The following is a 21,929-nucleotide window of genomic DNA, read 5'->3' as shown; positions in this document are numbered from 1 at the left end:
AGAAATAGAGAAATACAGTCGCCAAGTTAATGTCCATTCAAATAATGGACTCAACTCCCTCCCCTCTTCTCACAATACACTGCTGGCTCTTCCCTCTCTGAGAAATTTTTGGGGGAAAACCACTAAATTTTAATAAATAATACCTCAAACTAAAGTTAGGATAATACAATTGACATTGCTGGATTCCTTGTAAGACCAGGAATATTTTGAATATAAATGTCATATATTTTGCACAAAAGATAACATAGTTACCCAGAGAAAAATTTTTATCTAAAATTTGTATGTCTAATGCAAAATATATGATGTTTATATTCAAAATGATCACCAAATTATAAGAATTCCAGCAATGTAAATTATATTCTGACCGGTAATTTGTATGAATTTTATGAGCTAAAACAAATATCTTCAGTTAATAATAAAAAAAAATAATCTTCACGACACTATCTGTCAATCAAAGTACCCCACCTTGCCTCCCCCCTCTTCCAACCGTGCGGTCAGTCCCAACCCTCCCCCCCACCCCCCACCAATCCTCCCTTCAAGAGATGTGGGGTGAAAAAAATAAATTTTAACATTTTGTATTAAATAATACCTCAGATTAAAGTTAGGATAATATAATTGACATTGCTGGATTCCTTGTAAGACCAGGAATATTTTGAATGTAAATGTCATATATTTTGCACAAAAGATAACATATTTACTCAGAAAACATTTTATCTAAAATTTGTATGTCTAATGCAAAATATATGATGTTTACATTCAAAATGATCATCAAATTATAAGAATTCCAGCAATGTAAATTATATTCTGACCGGGTAATTTGTATGAATTTTATGAGCTAAAACAAATATCTTCAGTTAATAAAAAAAAATATATATTCTTCACAGGGTAACAGATGGTCGGTTGGTCCCTCCCTCCCCCCCACCCCCCACCAACCGTCCCAAGGAGATGTGTGGGAAAACCAGAATACTTAACTTTTTTGTAATAAATAATACCTCAAACTAAAGTTAGGATAATATAATTGACATTGCTGGATTCCTTGTAAGACCAGGAATATTTTGAAAATAAATGTCATATATTTTGCACAAAAGATAACATAGTTACTCAGATAAAAAATTTTATCTAAAATTTGTATGTCTAATGCAAAATATATGATGTTTATATTCAAAATGATCACCAAATTATAAGAATTCCAGCAATGTAAATTATATTCTGGCCGGGTAATTTGTATGAATTTTATGAGCTAAAACAGGCAGTCAGGCAGGGTGGCGGGTGGGGCAAATCTAAAAATAGCGTCTCGAGCCGGACACTCACTGCGTATATGTGAAAAAAATCCGTGTTAAGTGAAAGTTCAGCTCTGGCGAGGCACCGCGTATATGATAAAACGCGTTAAGTGAAACCGCGTTAGGCGGGGTAATACTGTAATCCCATATGTTATGTTATTCACTTTACACGTTCCTCACTTTCCGCGGGACCCTGCGGGTTACATTAACCGCGTAAAGTGAGGGTTGACTGTACAGTATATGTGTTGCTCACTTCCTGATTGGTTTGATTGCTAATTAATCCCTTCAGTACAACGTATTTTTATCTATTTTATTCTGGCTACCGCCGAACGATTTCATTCAGCTGGGGAAGTTCCATCTCATAGTCTAGGGGTTAAACAAAACTTCACTGCTTCTACAAGATATAGATTCAAACATATTCATAATCCTTTTGCTCATAAATTCCCCCTTTTGCTAAGGAACATCTTACTTAGAACATGAATTCATCCCTCTTTCATCCTGAGGCTACCCATCGGTATTATCAAAGCATAATTCTGCATTGTATTCTTCCCAACTGAGATACTGTATACTTTCCTTCATCACACTCAGTACCCCGTCTCTCCCCACATAAAGACAACTACCCGCCTCCCTCTTGTTTAGTGCGCGAATGCTTCTAATTCAGAGTTCAGTGCTTGGGGTTCAGACCTGAGGGAGAGAGAGAGGATTGGCAATGCTAAGTGGTAAAGTCAGGAGTGGAGCCAACTGTACATATGGAAAGCACTTACTGACATGCTACCTACGTCAGGGGTGTCAAACATGAGGCCCGTGGGCAGCATGTGGCCAGATACCCTCTTACATGTGGCCCACGGCCTACTGGCTGCTCCAGCTGCACTTTGAGCAGCTAAGAGCCTAAGACAGTTGCACTTGAAGTAAAAAGTTAAGACTATTTGTATCGGATAATACTTTATAGCCTATTGACTCTATCTATTCTGCTGAATCTGTCCAAAGGCAAGTGCTTGTAGGATGTTTTGTGAATCTCAGCCCAGTAAGTATCTGGTGCTAGAGCAACAGCCTGCTAAGTGCGTTGTTAGCCCTTTGACTAGTGGGAGTTTCCCTTAGCTGAATAAAATTTTTTGGTGTTTGCTAGAATAAAATACTCAGTGCAATTAGAGATAGTTTTAATGGTTAATTGTGGTTCTAAACATGCCACTGTTTGAGTTGCGAGGCGGGTCGACCACTGGCCACATACCGGTATTAGATGTGATAGCTCTGATGTGGCGGGTTCTCACTTGGGCCGTCACACGGGTACTAGTCCTGCAAAGTCGCTCAAGGCAGTTGGAGCTTTGCAAATATCAGAAGCAGTGTCCATTGTTTATACTTTTAAAACCATAATCACGTTATCAAAGTAAAGAACAATTAATGACGCGAGTCGGGTGGTACAGGAAAAGTGGAATTTTTTTTAATTTTTTGTTGAAATGAATGAAAAACCGACATGTTTGATTTATAAGCAACAGGTAGCTATTGCCAAAGATTACAACGTTCGAGGGGATTATGACACTAATCATGCTCAGAAGTATAATACATATACTGTAGAGGCAAGTTATGTGAAGACAAGTTAAAGAATCAGAGCAGTCATTGTTTAAGAGTGTTCATCAAGTCAGTGATGCTGCAGTTAAGGCAAGTTACAGGATTGCCCATGAAATAGCTGTCATCGAAGCCTTTTTCTGAAGGGAACTTAATAAAGAAATGTATGATGACGGCTTCAGAAGATATTGGCCGAGAAAAACGTCAAGAATTTGCAAACATTAGCCTTTCAAGAAATACAGCTGCAGAGAGAATTAATGAATTATCTCTGGTCTACAGCCAATATACTTCAGAAATGAGAGTAGTCAATCTTTACTAATTTGGGGGTGCTGAGTACAAAAATGATGCTTAAAATTGTCAATTGGCTCTATTCATGTGAAAGACCAACCAATTTTACATAGAGTAATTGTTCCATAAGAAAAATAAATCAGAAGGAAAGAAGATAGAGTGCAGCTCTTCTGTTCCAAAGGGTCACAACTAACCCCATGCATGGGATGGGATGATGTTACAAATACAGCGGTGCACAAGTGTGTTAAGAGAGAGAGAGAGAGAATATTAATTTTAAGAATAAATAAAAGCCTTGAAATTAGTACATCATACTCACGCAGTAACTCCTGGTTGAAAAGTTCAACAGCACGATCCCAGCTTAGGTTACTATTAGGGCCACCCTTGATATTGACTGTACGATTGTGTACAGTATCATGGGCTGCGAGACGTGGAATCCGTCCAGCTACCCCTGGTGATAATACAGTAGAGATAATTTACGTAACAGTATTTTGATAGTATAGCATATGCCAAAAAAAAAAAAAATAAATAAAACAAAATAAATAAATAAAATAAAAATAAAAATAAAATAAAAATAAGAGTTTTGTGATATAGTTCAGAATGCAACGCCTAGCTTTATACCTAGGTATGTAAATGCCTAGCATTAACACGCCAGGCCAACATACAGGCAATTAAAACATCTAATATATATACTGTATATATATATATATATATATATATATATATATATATATATATATATATATATATATATATATATATATATATATATATATATATATATATATATATATATATATATATATATATATACACAACTGTTACGAGTTGGGGATTTAGAATATAGCTAAAAGTCTACCCAGATCCCAACAGACAACAACAATAAAAAAACAAAGACAATCGGACTATAAAAGGGTAGACAAAGGATGCGAGTTTTTTGTTGTGTATAATAAAGTACCATAAATTCCTTAACAAAATATTCAGCTTTCTATAATTTACCCTTAACCATACTTAACCTAAACATACGCAACATTGACTTAACAGTATATAGATATTTATACAACATATAACAAACAGAAGCAAGTGGAGGTGGGAGGCAATATAAGATTACAAAATACTCAAGTGCAGTGCTGAGATGGCTGACAAGTAAGGCTGAGTATTGAAGAAGATGGTAGGTAGTCACTGTGCCGTAGGTTTCCAGGATAGGTGATCCTAGTGTGGTCACTTCCCAGAGTGAACTGAACTCTCCTCGATCTGGAGCTGATGAGGAAGACTTGGAGGAGGTGACGCAACAACCAGGATATGGAGAAGGGAAACCCCGGAGTGGTAACTAAGACTAGTCATACTCGGGTTTTGTCCCTAGATGGCGTTGCTCGTGGTTCTGGGTAGGTAGATCATGACCATAGATGGCGTGGTTCGTAGTGCTGGGTAGGTAGATCATGACAATTGATGGCGTGGTTCGTAACACAATCAACACCCCAACCCGCCAGGATTCGAACCCACGGCCCACTAGCCCATGACTGTGACCGGGGAACGCTAACCGCTGGACCACCAGGATACTAAAAGCAGTCCTAAACTTTGTTATATTTCACACAAAGCCTGTTCAACGAGCTTATGGCTCCGTGAACCTCTAATGGGGACTACCCGTATCACGTAGGTGGTCAGAGTAACATTTTACCAAATCCGGCTTCGAAACACGAGGATCCATATATATTTCATTAGCCCAATAGCACGCGGACTTCTACATACAATCAACACCTCAACCCGCCAGGATTCGAACCCACGGCCCACTAGCCCATGACTGTGACCAGGGAACGCTAACCGCTGGACCACCAGGATACTAAAAAGCTACTCCTGACCACCTCGTGTCAGGTAGTCCCCATTAGAGGTTCATGGCCATAAGCTCATTGAACAGGCTTTGTGTGAAATATAGCAAAGTCTAGGACTGCTTTTAGTATCCTGGTGGTCAGCGGTTACTTCGTCACGGTCATGGGTTAGTGGGCTGTGGGTTCAATCCCAGGTAGTGTTGATTGTAGAGAATCCGCGATGGGCTAATGTTGTATATATATATATATATATATATATATATATATATATATATATATATATATATATATATATATATATATATATATATATATATATATATATATAATCAAAGACCTCACCAGCCAGGATTCGAACCCTCGACCTACTGGGTGGGACTAGGGAACGCTACCGACCAACCCACAAGGACACTAAAAACAGTCCTAGGCTCTGTTATATTTCACACAAAGCATGTTCATCGAGCTGATGGCGCCGTGAACCTCATTGGGAACTGCCCGTGCCTCGTATGTGGTGTCAGGAGCATTTTACCGAATCCAGCTGGTATGAAACACGAGGTACCATATATATACTTCATTTTTAGTCCATATAACACGCGGACTTTGAACATATAATCAACGACCTCACCATATATATATGGTACCTCGTGTTTCATACCAGCTCCCCCCCCCCCTCGCTCTCCCCCATCTGCCCAAGCCAGGGTTTTAGGCATTAAGTTTTTCATATAATATCTCAGACTATAGGAGAATATAATTTGCATTGCTGAAATCCTTGCAAGACAGAGATTAATTTAAATATAAAAGTCATATATTTTGCTCAGGAGATAAAAATTGTAGTACATTAGCGTACAATATTGTAGTACATTTTATAATATAAAGTTTTTCAACTGTATTTTTGAGTAGATTTACATAAATTTCTTCATTTATTTTCATCCATTTACATGCACACACCATACTAAAAGAAACGTAAAAGAAATAAATGACCTTAGTGCAAAGCTGGAGTGCACATGTACTAATTTGATTACGGTACTAAAATTGTTGTCTAGTGCGAATTATAGGTTGTTTATATTTAAAATAATCAACATCTTACAAGAATCCCAGCAATGTAAATTTCACTGGCTTTCTATAAGACAGAAGCTTAGTCACTTAAGAACTGATAAATAAACACGCGTTAGACATTGGGCGCCAACTGTCAAACGTACCACCTCACCTCCTGCTCCCCACCCCCTCCCTCCCTCTCCCCCAACCTACCCAGCATTGCTGGAATCCTTGTAAGACAGTGAATAATTTGAATATAAACATCATGTATTTTGCACAAGAAATAAAAATTAATCACCTGTATCACATTACAGTAGTGATTTAAGAGTAAGAGTGTATATGTAGGTATATAGTATTCCACATACACATAAGTATAAAGACAAAGTTTATGTGATGATCGGACAAAGTCCATTTCGGTTAACGTCACGTTTCCAAGAACGTATCTAGGACATTAACCGGCGCATGACTGTGTATATATATATATATATATATATATATATATATATATATATATATATATATATATATATATATATATATATATATATATATATATATATATATATATATATATATATATATATATATATATATATATATATATATATATATATATATATATATATATATATATATATATATATATATATATATATATATATATATATACAGTTGTACCCTTAACTTGTGAGTCAATAGAACAGAGGTTTCGTGTTAAGTGATCAGTTAAGTGAACAACAGAACATGGGATTAATTCCAATAGAAACCGGCCCGACCTCAAACTCCACTTTTTTGAAGACACATAACTATGTTGTAGTAAAAATAACATCTTAATTTTATGATGGTACATGCACACAATTAATACTTAAGAGAAATAATACAGTCGCATGAGTTAATGTCCATTCAAATAATGGACACGACTCCTCCCTCTCACACTACACTGGCTCTTCCTCTCTGAGAAATTTTTGGGGAAAACCACTAAATTTAAATAAATAATACCTCAAACTAAAGTTAGGATAATATAATTGACATTGCTGGATTCCTTGTAAGACCAGGAATATTTTGAATATAAATGTCATATATTTTGCACAAAAGATAACATAGTTACTCAGAAAAAATTTTTATCTAAATTTGTATGTCTAATGCAAAATATATGATGTTTATATTCAAAATGATCAACAAATTATAAGAATTCCAGCAATGTAAATTATATTCTGGCCTGGTAATTTGTATGAATTTTATGAGCTAAAACAAATATCTTCTAATAGAAAAATAATCTTCACAACACTATCTGTCAATCAAAGTACCTCACCTTGCTTCTTCCAACCGCGTGGTCAGTCCCAACCTCCCTCCCCACCCCCCACCAAGAGAAAGATGGGTGAAAAATAAATTTTAACATTTTGTATTAAATAATACCTGATAGTTAGGATAATATAATTGACATTGCTGATTCTGTAAGACCAGAATATTTTGAATATAAACGTCATATATTTTGCACAAAAGATAACATACTTACTCAGATTAAACATTTTATCTAATTTTATGTCTAATGCAAAATATATGATGTTTATATTCAAAATGATCATCAAATTATAAGAATTCCAGCAATGTAAATTATATTCTGACCGGTAATTATAATTTATGAGTCAAACAAATATCTTCAGTTAATAAAAAAAAATATTCTTCAGCTGAACAGATGGTCGGTTGTCCCTCCCTCCCCACCCCACCAACCGTCCCAAGGAGATGTGGAAAACCAGAATACTTAACTTTTTGTAATAAATAATAACTCAAACTAAAGTTAGGATAATATAATTGACATTGCTGGATTTTGTAAGACCAGGAATATTTTGAATATAAACTCATATATTTTGCACAAAAGATAACATACTTACTCAGATTAAACATTTTATCTAAAAATTTTATGTCTAATGCAAAATATATGATGTTTATATTCAAATGATCATCAAAATAAGAATTCCAGCAATATAATTTATATTCTGACCGGTAATTTGTGAATTTATGAGCTAAAACAAATATCTTCAGTTAATAAAATAAAATATTCTTCACGGGTAACAGATGGATTTGTTGTCCTTTCCTCCTCTCACCCCCACCAACCGTCCCAAGGAGATGTGAAACCAGAATACTTAACTTTTGTAATAAATACTCAAACTAAAGTTAGGATAATATAATTGACATTGCTGATTCCTTGTAAGACAGGGAATATTGAATATTAATGCATATTTTGCATTTAAAGAAAAAAAATTTTATCTAAAATTTGTATGTCTAATGCAAAATATGATGTTTATATTCAAATGATCACCAAATTATAAGAATTCCAGCAATGTAAATTATATTCTGGCCGGGTAATTGTATGAATTTTATGAGCTAAAACAGGCAGTCAGGCAGGGTGGCAGGGCAACTCAAAATAGCGCCTCGAGCGGACACTCACCGTATATGTGTGTATATATATATATATATATATATATATATATATATATATATATATATATATATATATATATATATATATATATATATATATATATATATATATATATATATATATATATACACATATTGCAGTAATACCTCCGCTTTACGTGGGTTTCACTTTACGCTGCTTACATTTACGTAATTCCAGAACCGGAATTTACCACGCGGTATCTACTCAAATAAACGGGTGAAGTATAATTTTTATTTGCTCATAAAATTCATACAAATTACTGCCATTAATAATTTACATTGCTGGAACTCATAAGTTGATGATCATTTTGAATATAAACATCATAGATTTTGCATTAGACATACAAATTAGATCTAATGCAAGTATTTGTTTACTCTGAGTAAATATGTTATCTTTGCAAAATATATGACGGTATATTCAAAATATTCCTGGTCTTGCAAAGAATCCAGCAATGTCAATTATATTATCCTAACTTTAGTATGAGGTATTATTTATTTTAAAATGTAAATATACTGTTTTAACCCAAACATTTCTCTGGTAAGAGGAAGGTGGGGGTGGGGGGAGGGACCTAGCGTAGTGGGAAGAGGGGGGAGCTGAGGGGTATTTTGATTGACAGATAGTGTCTGGGAAGTATATTTTATTTACTGAAGATATTTGTTTTAGCTCATAAAATTCATACAAATTACCCGGCCAGAATATAATTTATTGCAATTACAATATGATGATCATTTTGAATATAAACATCATGGATTTTGCATTAGACATACAAATTTTAGATCTTATGTAATAATTTGTTTTACACATAGCAATTTTATCTTTGTGCAAAATATATGAAGTTTACATTCAAAATATTCTGACCTGCAAGGAATCCAGAAATATCAATTAAATTATCCTAACTTTAGTCTGAGGTATTATTTATTACTAAAAATGTAAATATACTGTTTCCTCCCAAACATTTCCTGGTAGGGAGGGAAGGGAGGGAGGGAGGAGGAGGGAGGAGGAGGAGGGAGGAGGAGGAGGAGGAGGGAGGGAGGACCAGCTAGCTGAGGTGGGGTATTTTGATTGACAGATAGTGTCAGAAAGAATATTTTTTTTTATTTACTGAAGATATTTGTTTTAGCTTAAAATTCATACAAATTACCCGCAGAATATAATTTACATTGCTGGAATTCTTACAATATGATGATCATTTTGAATATAAACATCATGGATTTTGCATTAGACATACAAATTTTAGATCTAATGTAATAATTTGGTTTACACAGTAAATATTTTATCTGCAAAATGTATGAAGTTTACATTCAAAATATTCCCTGACCTGCAAGGAATCCAGAAATGTCAATTATATTATCCTAACTTTAGTCTGATATTTATTACTAAACGTTAAAATCAGTGTTTTCACCCAAACATTTCTCAGAGAGGTAGGAGCCAGTGAGCTGAAGAGGGGAGTTGAGTCCATTATTTGAATGGACATTAGCCTGGCGACTGTATTTCTCTTTAAATATTAATTGTGTGTGCATACCATCATAAAATTAAGATGTTATTTTACTACAACATAGGTATTGTGTCGGAAAAACTGGAGTTTGGGGGTTGGGCCAGTCTCTATTGGAATTAATCCCATATGTTCTGTTGTTCACTTTACGCTGACACACGCACACACACACACATGCACATACACACACACACACACGCACATACACACTTGGATAAAATCAGCAACATTAAACTATTCATATAAGTTAAACTTAAATTTGAATTCTCCTAGTTTTCATAAGCTTCCAATTACAGTGGGGTATGCTATAACGAACGGATCCTACTACGAATATTCCTATAACGAACGGTTTTACCTATAAAATTGAGAATGCTATAACGAACGCAACTCCTACAATCTAACGCGATGAATACTGACTATTTCGGCTTGGCGATGAATATTGTTGTATCGCGACCACAACAAGAGCGCCAGGCGCCATCTTTGTCTCATTGTGTAGCCAGTGCACCACTGTTATTGTTGAAATTTCGTCTTTTGATGTGAAATTGCCATTTTTGTATAACTATTTTGTTATACAAGCACAGTACTCCTCTTATCGACGGGTTATGTTCTGTAGACGGTCATTTATAGAAAACCGTCGATACCGTGGATGGTTACGAATTATTTTCTAACTATTATTAGCATATGTTGAATAAATGCCTTTAAACGTGTCGTTTCCTTTACATAACCTTAAATAATAGTGTACATAAATATTAATATAATAAGTGGACAAAATACTATAGGCTTCTGATTTCATTAATTGAAGTGAACATCGGTCCTTACAATAAACAATACAGTGTACAGTATTTATATACAAAGTGTGCTGATGATTGAGGCATTAAAAAGCCTGACCAGTCAGATGAGTATGATGGAGTCCAAGGTCTGCATCTTCTTTGAGGGTGTGGGCAGGTACTACGTCTTGTTGTTGTGAGGTGCCGGCAGCTTCATCTTTGTTGTTGTGAAATTGTCGGCGGCTTCTGCCTCCCTGTTGCAGGATGCGACTGATTCGGCGATAGCAGGCACTCAGCTGACTGAAAGTTAGTGATGGTGGTCTGTGCTTTCTTGCTTCTCCATTTCCTCTGCAGTTCTATATGTAACCTAACATTTTCCAATAGCTCTCTTTGCTAGGGACCTATCAAGGGAGGGATCAATGTCATAGAGACGAGCAGAGAGGGCCTTACTCATTCTTATTACTTCACCAAGATGATTATCCTAGAGTTAAGTTCTTATTTCATCATCCTCACTTCTGCTTCTTCTGTTTCAAATGCAGCTCCACTAATTGTTCCTGGTTCATCCTTGTAAATGGATCCCCCCAACATTTCCCAATAACTCTTCTTCTTGCACCTCTGCAGCTGTTAAGTCAGAGACCCTTCACCTCCAACTTCATTTGCCACATAAGTTATTATGTTCATTAACTGAGGCTCGGCTGTTGGGAACCCTGTGAATGTTGGGACAATTTCAGGCCTAATTTTTTTCCAACATGATGGGACGCAGTTCTGCGACAGTTCATTTGTGGCTTTTAGCCGATGAAGTTTATGCACTGTGCAATATCAAATTTCTTCCACACATTTTCTCTGGGTGTCACATAAGCATCTTTATCAGGCACTCACGAATCATGCTGAAAGTCTTCTCTGCATATTTAATAAGCGACAATGACTCCCTGGTCCATTGGCTGGATGATGGAGGTGGTGTTTTTGGCAGGAAAACCACCTCCAATGTTGGGTGGAGCAGTCTTGAGTTCTTCCAGGTGGCCAGGGCAATTATCTAGATATAATACCACTTTGAACTCCATGCCAAGTTCATCCAGATAATCTTTCACCTCTCTAGCAAAACCCAGTTTTTCAGCCAATCCGCACAAAATCAGATGTCATCCGCGCTTTCTTGTTGTTCTGTATGACTTCAGTATGAAGTTCCATGTTTTTATTTTTGAGAGCCGAGGAGTGCGATGCGGCAGTGTATAACAACATGGGCTTAATCATATGCCCTAGCACATTCCCATAGCATCACTGTCACTAGGTCCTTTGCAACTTTAAATCCAGGGGCACTTTTTTCCTCTTTAGAGATGTGGAGTTGGCGTGGCATCTTCTTCCCACACCATAGGCCTGACTCATCAACATTAAGCTTGTTCGACCTATAACCCTTTTGTTCTATGTGGTTAGCAAACTCTGCAGGGTATGCTTCCCCTGCCTGATGTCTGCTGATGCTGCTTAAGCCAGTCACTTTTATATTAATAATACGGCCCATAACGATGTCTGAATTTCTCGAACCATCCTTTGCTAGCTGCAAATTTTTTCAAGTGTCACCCTCACCCTGATTATCACCATCACCCTGAAGTTATCACCATCACCCTGATCATCATCACCAACACCATAGTCATCACCTTTGAAAACTTATCATAAAGTTCCTTAGCTTTCTGCCTAATAAATTCGAGTCAAGTGGTATCTTGGCGGTTTGGAGTCACTCTATCCCGATGTTCGGTGCTTTTTCCATTTAACCGAGGGCATCATCCGCGCTGTGGCTTGTCACTTTTGATGTCACTGATGCGCGAAGCTAAAGCGTGCTTCAGATCCTTTGCGTCGTTTAATTCGCCACACTGGATTCGTTGAGCCCAAGTGGCGGCCAACAATGGCCAGCAACTCATACCGCTGTCGAGTTGTTTCAACACTTCATTCTTCTCATTCGCGTCAGCACTCATCTTGCCCTCTTCGTTCTGCCAGATCCAGAGGGCAACAGGTCGTTTGGGAGGCATGGTGATATAAGTTGATGTGATGAACCACCAGCAAAGTTGAAAATCAGAAGACTGTTGCCGCAGCGACTAGCTGATGTCTGTGTTCAGGAAGAGGCGCGGGTAGGCGTGATCAACATAGTGCCGCCCTAAGCGACGAAAGTACAAACAAAGGCCGCAGAGTTCAAATAAAGCCAAAATCGAGAAGCGTCGATAAAAATCAGTCGATAAAGAGGAGTACTGTATACAATTGTAACAATGAGTCGTCAGCGGTGAAAGCTAATAACCCTTGAAACTAAGAAAGAAATCATAAAGAAATGTGAGGATGGAACAAGCATTGCGAAACTTAGTGATGAATATGGGATATATATCGTCGACTATGTACGATTTTGAAGAATAAAGAGGAGTTAAAAACTGTGCAAGTGGCTAAGGAATCTTTTAGACTTGCAAAAGCAAAGTGTAATGTGATTGAAGAGATGGAAAATTTCTCTTAGTGTGGATAAAGGAGAAAGAAATGGCAGGTGGTAACATTAGTGAAGCTATAATTTGTGAGAAGGCTAAACAATTGTTTGAGGACCTTAAAGCCAAGACTCCCAGTGGAAGTGATAGTGATGTGCCAGTGTTTAGGGGTACCTCATGCTGAACAACACTAAGGTAAGATAAAGTACATTATTTTTACATTTTCCACAGAATTTTTTGAGTGTTAAGCGGTTGTATTTGGGGGCCTGGAACGGATTAATCTTATAACGAACGAGGTTCTGGAACCAATTACGTTCATTATACCATACCCCACTGTATATGCCATCTTTTGGAATCTAACTGATCAATTATGTCATTTTCACAAGCTATGAGCATAAGATTATGCAACTGTTTTTCTAAGGTTCTGTTTCGCAGGGATGTTTTCGAAACGTTAAGCCTGCTAAAAACCCTTCACTTTTACATACTCAAGGAGGCGCTGTCAAGAATAGCCTGAAAACTTTTGCCACATGAGGAAGTAAATTATACTTTCTATGAGCACTCAGTGCACATTCTGCAGCTGAGCAAATGTCTTTTTCTACATCAGGATGCTGCTTCACATACAGTATTGAGAAAATTTAATGTTGAACACTTCTAATTCAACTCAGAAAGATTTAGTGTCATTTATTTCAGATGGATAGGTTTCCGACATTTATTATGGCTCCAATAAAGCTTTCGAGTAGTCAGTCTCTGCATTAGGATCAAGAACACCCACGAAATATTTTAATGAAGATTTCAGATTTTCACATTTTGAAGTCAACACGGAAATCATCATATCTAAAACTGCATTAATTTCTTTATAATAATAGAAATACAAATTATACTGAGCACTAGAGTTTGGATTATCAGCAACTTTAGGGGGCTATTTCCTTTGACGGTGAACTCTCTAGAACTCTTCTTCTCCATCAACATCAATATTTTTTGCAAAGTTGAGTGCAGCCTCCAGCAAATGTTTCTGAGCCTCATCACTTCGTATTGACTTAAGTATTTTCAAAGTACTTTTCATAGAGATAAAAGCTCCAAAAACATCTATATCCTCAGTTTGCAATACATCTACCATGTGCTTAGCTTTGTACATAATATTTTTTTATGAACTTCAAAGAAACAATAAAATCAAGTCTTAATTTTGTAGAGGAGACCATTAGCTTTTGTCCTTGGTTCTGAATCAAATTTCTTCTTGGCATTTCTGATTCCTTCCAAAACTTGACATAACTCTTCATAAGATTTTCAAAAGGCATCCACTGGCTCTGGCCTGGCACTTCATCTTGTCTTTGACAAATTTTTTAATTGCCATGTACCTTCAATTTGTGCCAACTTTTCCTTAAGAGCCGCATGGTGACTGGTGCTACTGCTAAAAAATACATAGCAAGATTCCAGTACATCATACATACAGTAGGATCTCGCCAATAACGACTTCCACAATAACGTTTTCAGAATGGCGGTAAGTTACAATAGATACCCATTTTTTTCAATATGCGTCTGGATTCTCTTGAATACTTGGAAATTAGATTTGGCAGAGAGCGTCCAGGTGCATCAATGAAAGCGTTTGTTTAGCGCCATGTTATTAGCGTAGTTGTCGCTCTGCCTCACTCTCACACATGCTCTGTGAAATGGCCTTTCTTGCGTGTGAATTTTCGCCTCTATAACCAGTGGTTGCTGGGGTCGTTGATCAACAATGGCTTCGCGTTTTGCCTGTAGGGGCTGGGGGAGGTGGTGGAGGATGATTTACCGCCTGAATGCCGGGAACTTTTTAAGTGAATGAGAAAAAAGACCCCAAAGCTAAGAGACAAAGCCACAAAGTGTGCCTACTTTCGGTCACCGGATAAAAGAACAGATTGCCAAAGCTCATTGAAAGCGATTACTTGCGGAACATTATTATGAGGGCAGACTGTCTGGAGTCTGCGATGCGAAATATTAAGAGGAACTTAGAGACCAACAAGAGTATTTAGCTGGCTAAATATTTAGGTAGTGATGGAAATGCAGGCAGACTATGAATGATAAAGTGAGTAGAAACAGGTTGATAGTGATAAAGAGCATTGTCTTACGTGAAATGGTGGCTTGTAGAATGAAAGACAGTGCAAGTGTTGGCGGCCCTCGAATCTTTGAGATCAAGCAAAGGTATTATGCGCTGCTGTAGCTCGAAAGAAAAAACGATAGTCTTCCTCAACAGTATACTCCAGTAAGGTGGCTATAAGTTTAGATTAAGTGGCACAAAGTATGCAAATTATCAGGGGTGAAGCCGTCTGCTGACTAGTGGCTACAGATTCCTTCCATGAAATTGCCAATCAAATCATTCAAGAGGAGGTTATGCCTGGATCAGATTTTAACTGTGACGGACGGGTTGTTTTGAGGAAAAAATCACAAACAACATTTATCTCCCAGAAAGAAAAACAGGCAAAATGGTAAAATGGCGAAAGGATCACTTTAGTGTCCTCCTAACCTGTAATACTTCAGGTGACTGCCTCATGAAACCTCTGGTGATCTACAAATACTCTCTAAAAGACCAAGAGCTTACAAGGGATGTGATATATTTCAAACTGAATGTCTACTGGGGAAAAAGACAAAATAAAGGCTGCATGTCACGGGTTATCAAAAGTGAACGATGATTGTTTTGTTAAGGATGCAAAGACTACTGCGGAAGAAAGAATGTATCCTTCAAAGAAGTGGTGCTCTAGACAATGCCCCCAGTCATGCACGATTTCTAGTAGGACATCATCTTAGTGTTGAGGTTGTGTTTCTGCAAATACAGCCTCAAAATGCAACCACTAGACCAAGAAATCATAGCAAATGTAAAATTTGCTGGCCGCAACAAATATGTGCATGACAAGATGAGGAAGAAACTGATAAGCAAGAAGAAGTGAAGAAATTGCTGAAACTGTGAGCAATGCTTGAGGAGGAGGACAAGGGTCCACCCCTCGCCGCCTCCGCTACTCCGCCTGGCTCACACACACTCCATGCCACTCCCGCATGACTCACTGCCACGCCTCCGCTGCTCCGCGCAACTCACCCACCGCCTCCGCTGCTCCATGACCTCCTCCACACGCCTCCGTTACTCCGCCTGCCTCCTCACAGCCTCGCCTCCACTCCTCCTCCTGGCGTGCCTTCCAACCTCCCTGACCAGCTGTTACTGCCTTCTGGAAAAATTATAACATTCGCCAGGCAGTCCATTTCTGTAAAAGCCTGGGGAAATACTACGAAAGCAACGTTAGGCATGCCTGGTCGGCACTCCTGCCACAACACAAGTCTGCTGGCGAGACGAAGAGGGAAGCCTGACCAGAAGCTAATAGACAAGTGTTGGAAACTGTCCTCAGTATCCCAGCCCAGGATTTCAAAAGTGACTCAGGAAGATTTAGAAGAAATGATGCAAGAAGGTAGCTCAAATGATGTTGGATCTCCTGGAGGATGAAGAAGGTGGTGAGAGTGGTGATGCAGCGAGTGATGCAGGGAGACCGAGCAGGAAGTGACAGACACAAGCTGTCACTCTTGTTAGGTGTTTTTACCAGCTAGAGATGATCCAAGACATTGAAATTGAATCAGGTGAAGAGCAAGTGATTGGAGTTATAGAATCTATTTCAAGAAATGAGCCTTGATACTGTGGCCCAGTGAATGCCGGCAGCAGTCTCATCACTCTTTCTTTCTAGCGCCCGGCCAGCGAGAAGACCAGCAAGAGACTGAAGTTGATAGAACGCCGATGATGACATTGGGGAAATGCCTGAAGATTTTGACTTTGCGGGGTTTGATGAAGTGTTAGCGGAAGTGGGTGAACCGGGTGCGAGAGGCCAGCACGGGGATGGAGGTTCAACGCAGTAGCCTCCATGCCCAGCCACGGAACAATAAACACACCAAGCACCTCAAAAACTCCCCCAAGGTATGGGTAAGTGTTATATTACTCAAATTCTTTATTCTGATGATTGAATAACAAATCTTTTTATTTCAGCTAACAAAGTGTTAGGCAGGGCTTCAAAGGGGAACAAATGGGTGAAATTCTTGGGGCGGTGGCACCAATAAACCCTTTTTACATGTATTTTAATGTCACACAAATAACGTTTTTGCTAATAACGGCGTTTTTCAGGCACCTATTAGACATTATTGGCGAGAGCCTACTGTATGTGTAATTAGATCACCTGCATTGCAGCCATGATCAATCACTAAATTAGAGCCAAGAAGTAGACAGGAAATGTAAGTGATTGATCTCTCAACATATCAAGAAGCTCTCAGCACACTGACCTTCTCGGTTCTCTCTGATCATCATCACAACCTCATCTTCAAATTTGGTGAGAAGCTTCTGCACCATCCTCGACTCCTACTTCCACCCTAGATCCCTCGCCCACGAATTCCTGTTCGACACAACTGCACCCAGCCCATATGAGCACGTGCTGATTGCCATAAGAACAGCCCAGTCCCAACCATTGTACGAATTATCAACAAGTCGTAATCAACTAGTGTATTCACTCCCAGCTAATCTTACCTGTTTGCACTGTTAGTGTGTTGAAATGACCTGTAGTATAACCTTCTCCCCACTCAGTTATTATATATCATATTTGTATCACTTATGTTATTTGTTTATTATTTCTCAATCAAGTGACCCATTCCCTAATTATGTAACTGTATATTTTCAGTCTTCCGGCTGCCATACCCTTTCAATAAACCAGTGATTATTGTTATTTTTATTATTATAATTTCTTTTGCCATACCTTCTCCTGTCTTGTAATTCTGCAATTTTTTTAATGTTCTTTAGGTTTGCCACTTGCATCAACAAATCTAACCCCTACAGTTAGCTGATCCTCACGAGTAATATTTAGGGTTGCGTCTGCTATTATTCTAATCATCCCAGCATCATTTACCTCTTTTGTCCTGAACACTTTCACCGAGCAATGATACAAATTCTTCTTGATAATTCTTGCTCATATAAGTAGTGTGATAAGCTGTGGCATCTCTCTCGGTAAGCCAAGCTTGCATTGTAGTAGTAGGGTGTGTCATACGGAGGCGAATTTTTTTTTTTGAGTTTGAAAAATCGGCCCATGGTATTAATGATGTAGTTCTATGTGCAGAATCATGTGATATCTTCAGATTTGGAAAGTTTTCATTTTTTGCTAGGTAAATTTTAACTTGAAATCTTATGAAAATTCAGTATTCCCACCCTTTTACCAACACCACTAAATAGCTTATTTAAAGTAAAGTAAATGTATCAGGTTAATTTATTTGGATGAAAATGATCCAGAATAGTGAAACGAATGATCTTGACACATTTATTAAATTTAATATTCCTTTAGAAAACAAAATCATCAAATACAAAAACCGGTTTTACTACTACGACCGGTGTTGCTGCACACCACCAGAAACATGTCTTTCTTGCTTCTGTTTCTACTCATCACCTCCCTGCTGACCACCTATGGGCTCGGATCTGCTTCCCTCCTCTCCTGGCTGTACGCGTGACTGCTGGCCTCGCTCACTTGCTGTACACAACGCTCTATACTCTGGGTGTGCGAGGGCCAGGCAGGGACATGCATGGGGTTGTCCAGGAAAGCTCTGACTTGAACATTGGTGAGGCTGCAGGTAAGAGGGAGCTCACTGCCAGCCTGGATGTTATCCAGATCTATGAGATCAGTGAGGGTCTTGGCACCTAGATTGACTTCAGGAGTCTTCCTGACCCTGAAGGAATCGTCATCAACTGATTCGTCATGCCCAGATCCTCTCATAAGTCTCATATCCAAGATCTTTTTGACTGCCACTCTTCTCTCCTCCTCATCCTTACTGCAGAGCATTGTCTGCAGAACTGCCTCAGGATGAGCATACCAGGAAGATCTCACAGTCTGCTCCACAATCTGAACAACCTTCCTTGGCTGACTCCTCAGGGGCTCAAGCTGGAAGAGAACATGCCACCAATGGGACCTTGGGAGGCGATGACTTGACCTTGGTGTTGAACCAATTTGGCAAGTAGACACTCACGATGAATTGGACAATAAGTCTCAGGTTGTGAAGCTGGTTCCTTTCAGTTTATGATGGCGACCCAAATTCTGCAGAACCTGAAACCGTTGTGAGCCACCTAGAATGTGAGACTGGACCTATCTGCAGGTAAGCAAGTCTATCAGGCATGACCCCAGTTTTGATGGCACTGCAAATCATGTAATCATAGTACTGGTCAGTACTCAGGTCGTCAATGACAGTATGTGCAAGCTCAACGAGTGGAGGGCCAACTGTGATTTTTTCAAAGCTCGGATTTATTTCTAACTCAGTGGCAGAGTCCAGTATCTTGCCAAGAGGACCAGACCATCTGTTGTTTGAAAGAGTCTTGCCATCCAGCTCCTGGATCAGATGTCTAAGTGGCAACTCGTTGGTGTGGAGGTCACAAACAATCCAGACCAGCTTCCTCCCAATCTTCCGCTCTATCCACTGTATGACCCCCCCTTGCCACCCTGTGTTCGTGTTGGTGCTGTCCCTCCAATGGCCTGCAGGGTCTGGTCTACGTTCCTCTCTCTGAGCCAGTTCACAATGTTATCTGCCACTATCTCAGCTGGTTTCCTGATGTCATCTTTCTCTGGAGTGAAATGCCACAAATACTTCCCTTCTGGTTCACTGCAGCAGGAGTAGTGTTCCTCCTTCACCATGGCAGGGAACAACTTGTCAGAATCTCCAACTTTCATGAACACTTTAGTGTCATCCCTTCTCCCATCAAAGAACAAACAATTGATTCCATTTTCTCTTATCCCCTTATCAAAATCCTCTTCTAAGTTACTGACAAGTTTCTCCTGAGCTCTCCTTACTTTGTTATGATCTATCACCAGGTGAACATCATCAGGTGTTATCAAACCACCGTCAATCCAGGCAGCTGTTGCTATCTCTGCAGTTTCTCTGAGACCAGTGTGGTGTCGCATGCTGGCCAGAGCTATGCTCGGGATATCTTTCCTATTTCGAATCTTATGACTGGAAGGTTTGGGATCATTATTTTCTGGGTTAGGGACAAAGTCACCATTCTCCTGGTCAGCGCTCGGGATCAGCCATGGGGAATCATTAAACTCTGAATCAGCTTGACTCCAATCATGGCCTTTTTACCTCACCCTGGGCCTTCTCAAGTCTCTTTTCCTCGGCAACTCTTCTCCTCTTCTGTCTCTCTGTGGCAGCCTCCTGTCTCTTGGACTCCGGAATATCTTGGCTAGAAATCTTGAGAGCCTATGCTGCCAGTCTTCTCTCTCTGTGCTTTGACAAATGCCAGTTCGATCACAGGAATCTTCAGTTCACGCTTGCAAATACAGGAGATGTGGGCCTCGGTTTACAGTCCGATCGCATCCAAACTCAGGACAGAGAACAATTGGGCACTTGCAAGTAATTATGTCAAATAACTGGTCCAGTTGCTTGGCAAAGCTGTCCTTAACTGCAAGTTTTCCTCTCCCAAGAGAGATATCTCTTGCCTTTTCCCAACTGGCTAGCAGTCTCTCACTAATCATCTTCTGACTTGTTATGACTGGAGGCTTGAACTGAGCGTTAGCCAGAGTGTACTGTGCCAAGACAGCTTTGGTCATATCACTGGCAATGTCTTTGTTTGTGTAAGTTCTTAGGTTCTTTTCACTGAGTTGCCTGATTAAAACACCGTATCTCAAAGCATCTCTCAATGTAGGCAACTCCGACTTCAGGAGCTCTCTCCCAGACCCAAGATAGTGACTGAGATGGCTGGATTTTTGGTTCCTCGTCCCTGCACAAGCAGCCGCCATAAAATATTATCAACTTATAAATGCATCAGAATCTGAAACAGAAAAAAATATTGTTAGTTGGGTTGTTAAAGAGGCTGAAGTCAGAAAGCAATGTTCACTATTTAATTGTAATGCACTAATGCAGCTGTACGTTAGATTTTCGATAAATTTCACGCTAAAATTTACCTAGCAAAAGGTTGCAAAATATTGAAACTGAAATTATTTTCTGTTTATATACACTAAAATCTACCAAAAAAGTGATGGGCCATTAGTTTTAGCTGATCTTCCCTCCTATGACACACCCTATTGTAGTAGTATGCCTACCAAGAAATTGAAATATATGTTTAAAATTATAGTCAATTTCATTTTCATTCTGAAATAATAAACCTTGTATAGCAAGGGTGCGGGCTATGTCTAACATCATCACAGTTACTTCACACTGCCTCTGAAGGATTTTCTCTTTCTCAATTAACCTATTTTTTCTATTCTTATCAAGCGATCTTACGTCTGGCATCATCATAACTGTTCAAAATACAATCCACTGTGTTACCTCTTGCTACCAGTGTGTATGTGTCCTTTCTTGACCATCTCCCTGAATTTTTTAGATCATTATGACCAACTTCTGGCGACTTGACCAACTCGAGGCCAATCATTGGGGGAGACCCCCCAGTTGGGCCATCCCTGGATGTCGTGGAGCTTGTTTGCTCCGACAGTATCCCACCTGCATTGTCACTGACACCTGCATTGCCAACTCGAGTGGATGAAAGCTCTTATTACTGGTTACATATCAGAGGCAGGTAGAGGGAAATGATGAGCCACAGGGCGAGAAGCTGCTGCTTTCACCACAGCATCAGCACACTCATTCCCGTTTGTTGAAATATCTGGCAACTCCAGAGGAGTTATTGGGGGAGGCCGTATATAAAATTAATAATGGACAAAATTAACACCATTTAAGATACTGTAATTAATATTTTAGGGTAATTTGATAATTTTTAGGGCATTTCAGAAATATATTTTGG

The 21,929-nt window shown here is 38.9% G+C and overlaps 1 protein-coding gene across 1 annotated transcript in view; it reads right to left on the bottom strand.

Moving 5' to 3' along the window:
* LOC121873209 overlaps positions 1–21,929 on the bottom strand; it is a 209,441-nt gene that overhangs the window by 6,041 nt on the left and 181,471 nt on the right. The window contains exon 13 of the mRNA XM_042376562.1: positions 3,448–3,579. Within this exon, the coding sequence (XP_042232496.1) occupies positions 3,448–3,579 (132 nt within the window). The remainder of the gene's footprint in view (positions 1–3,447; positions 3,580–21,929) is intronic.

The sequence above is a fragment of the Homarus americanus genome, unplaced genomic scaffold, assembly GCF_018991925.1.
Source record: "Homarus americanus isolate GMGI-L3 unplaced genomic scaffold, GMGI_Hamer_2.0 scaffold32929, whole genome shotgun sequence".
NCBI classification, from domain to species: Eukaryota; Metazoa; Arthropoda; class Malacostraca; order Decapoda; family Nephropidae; genus Homarus; species Homarus americanus.
The sequence above is the reverse complement of the archived record's forward strand: the minus strand, read 5'-3'. Positions and strand labels throughout refer to the sequence as shown.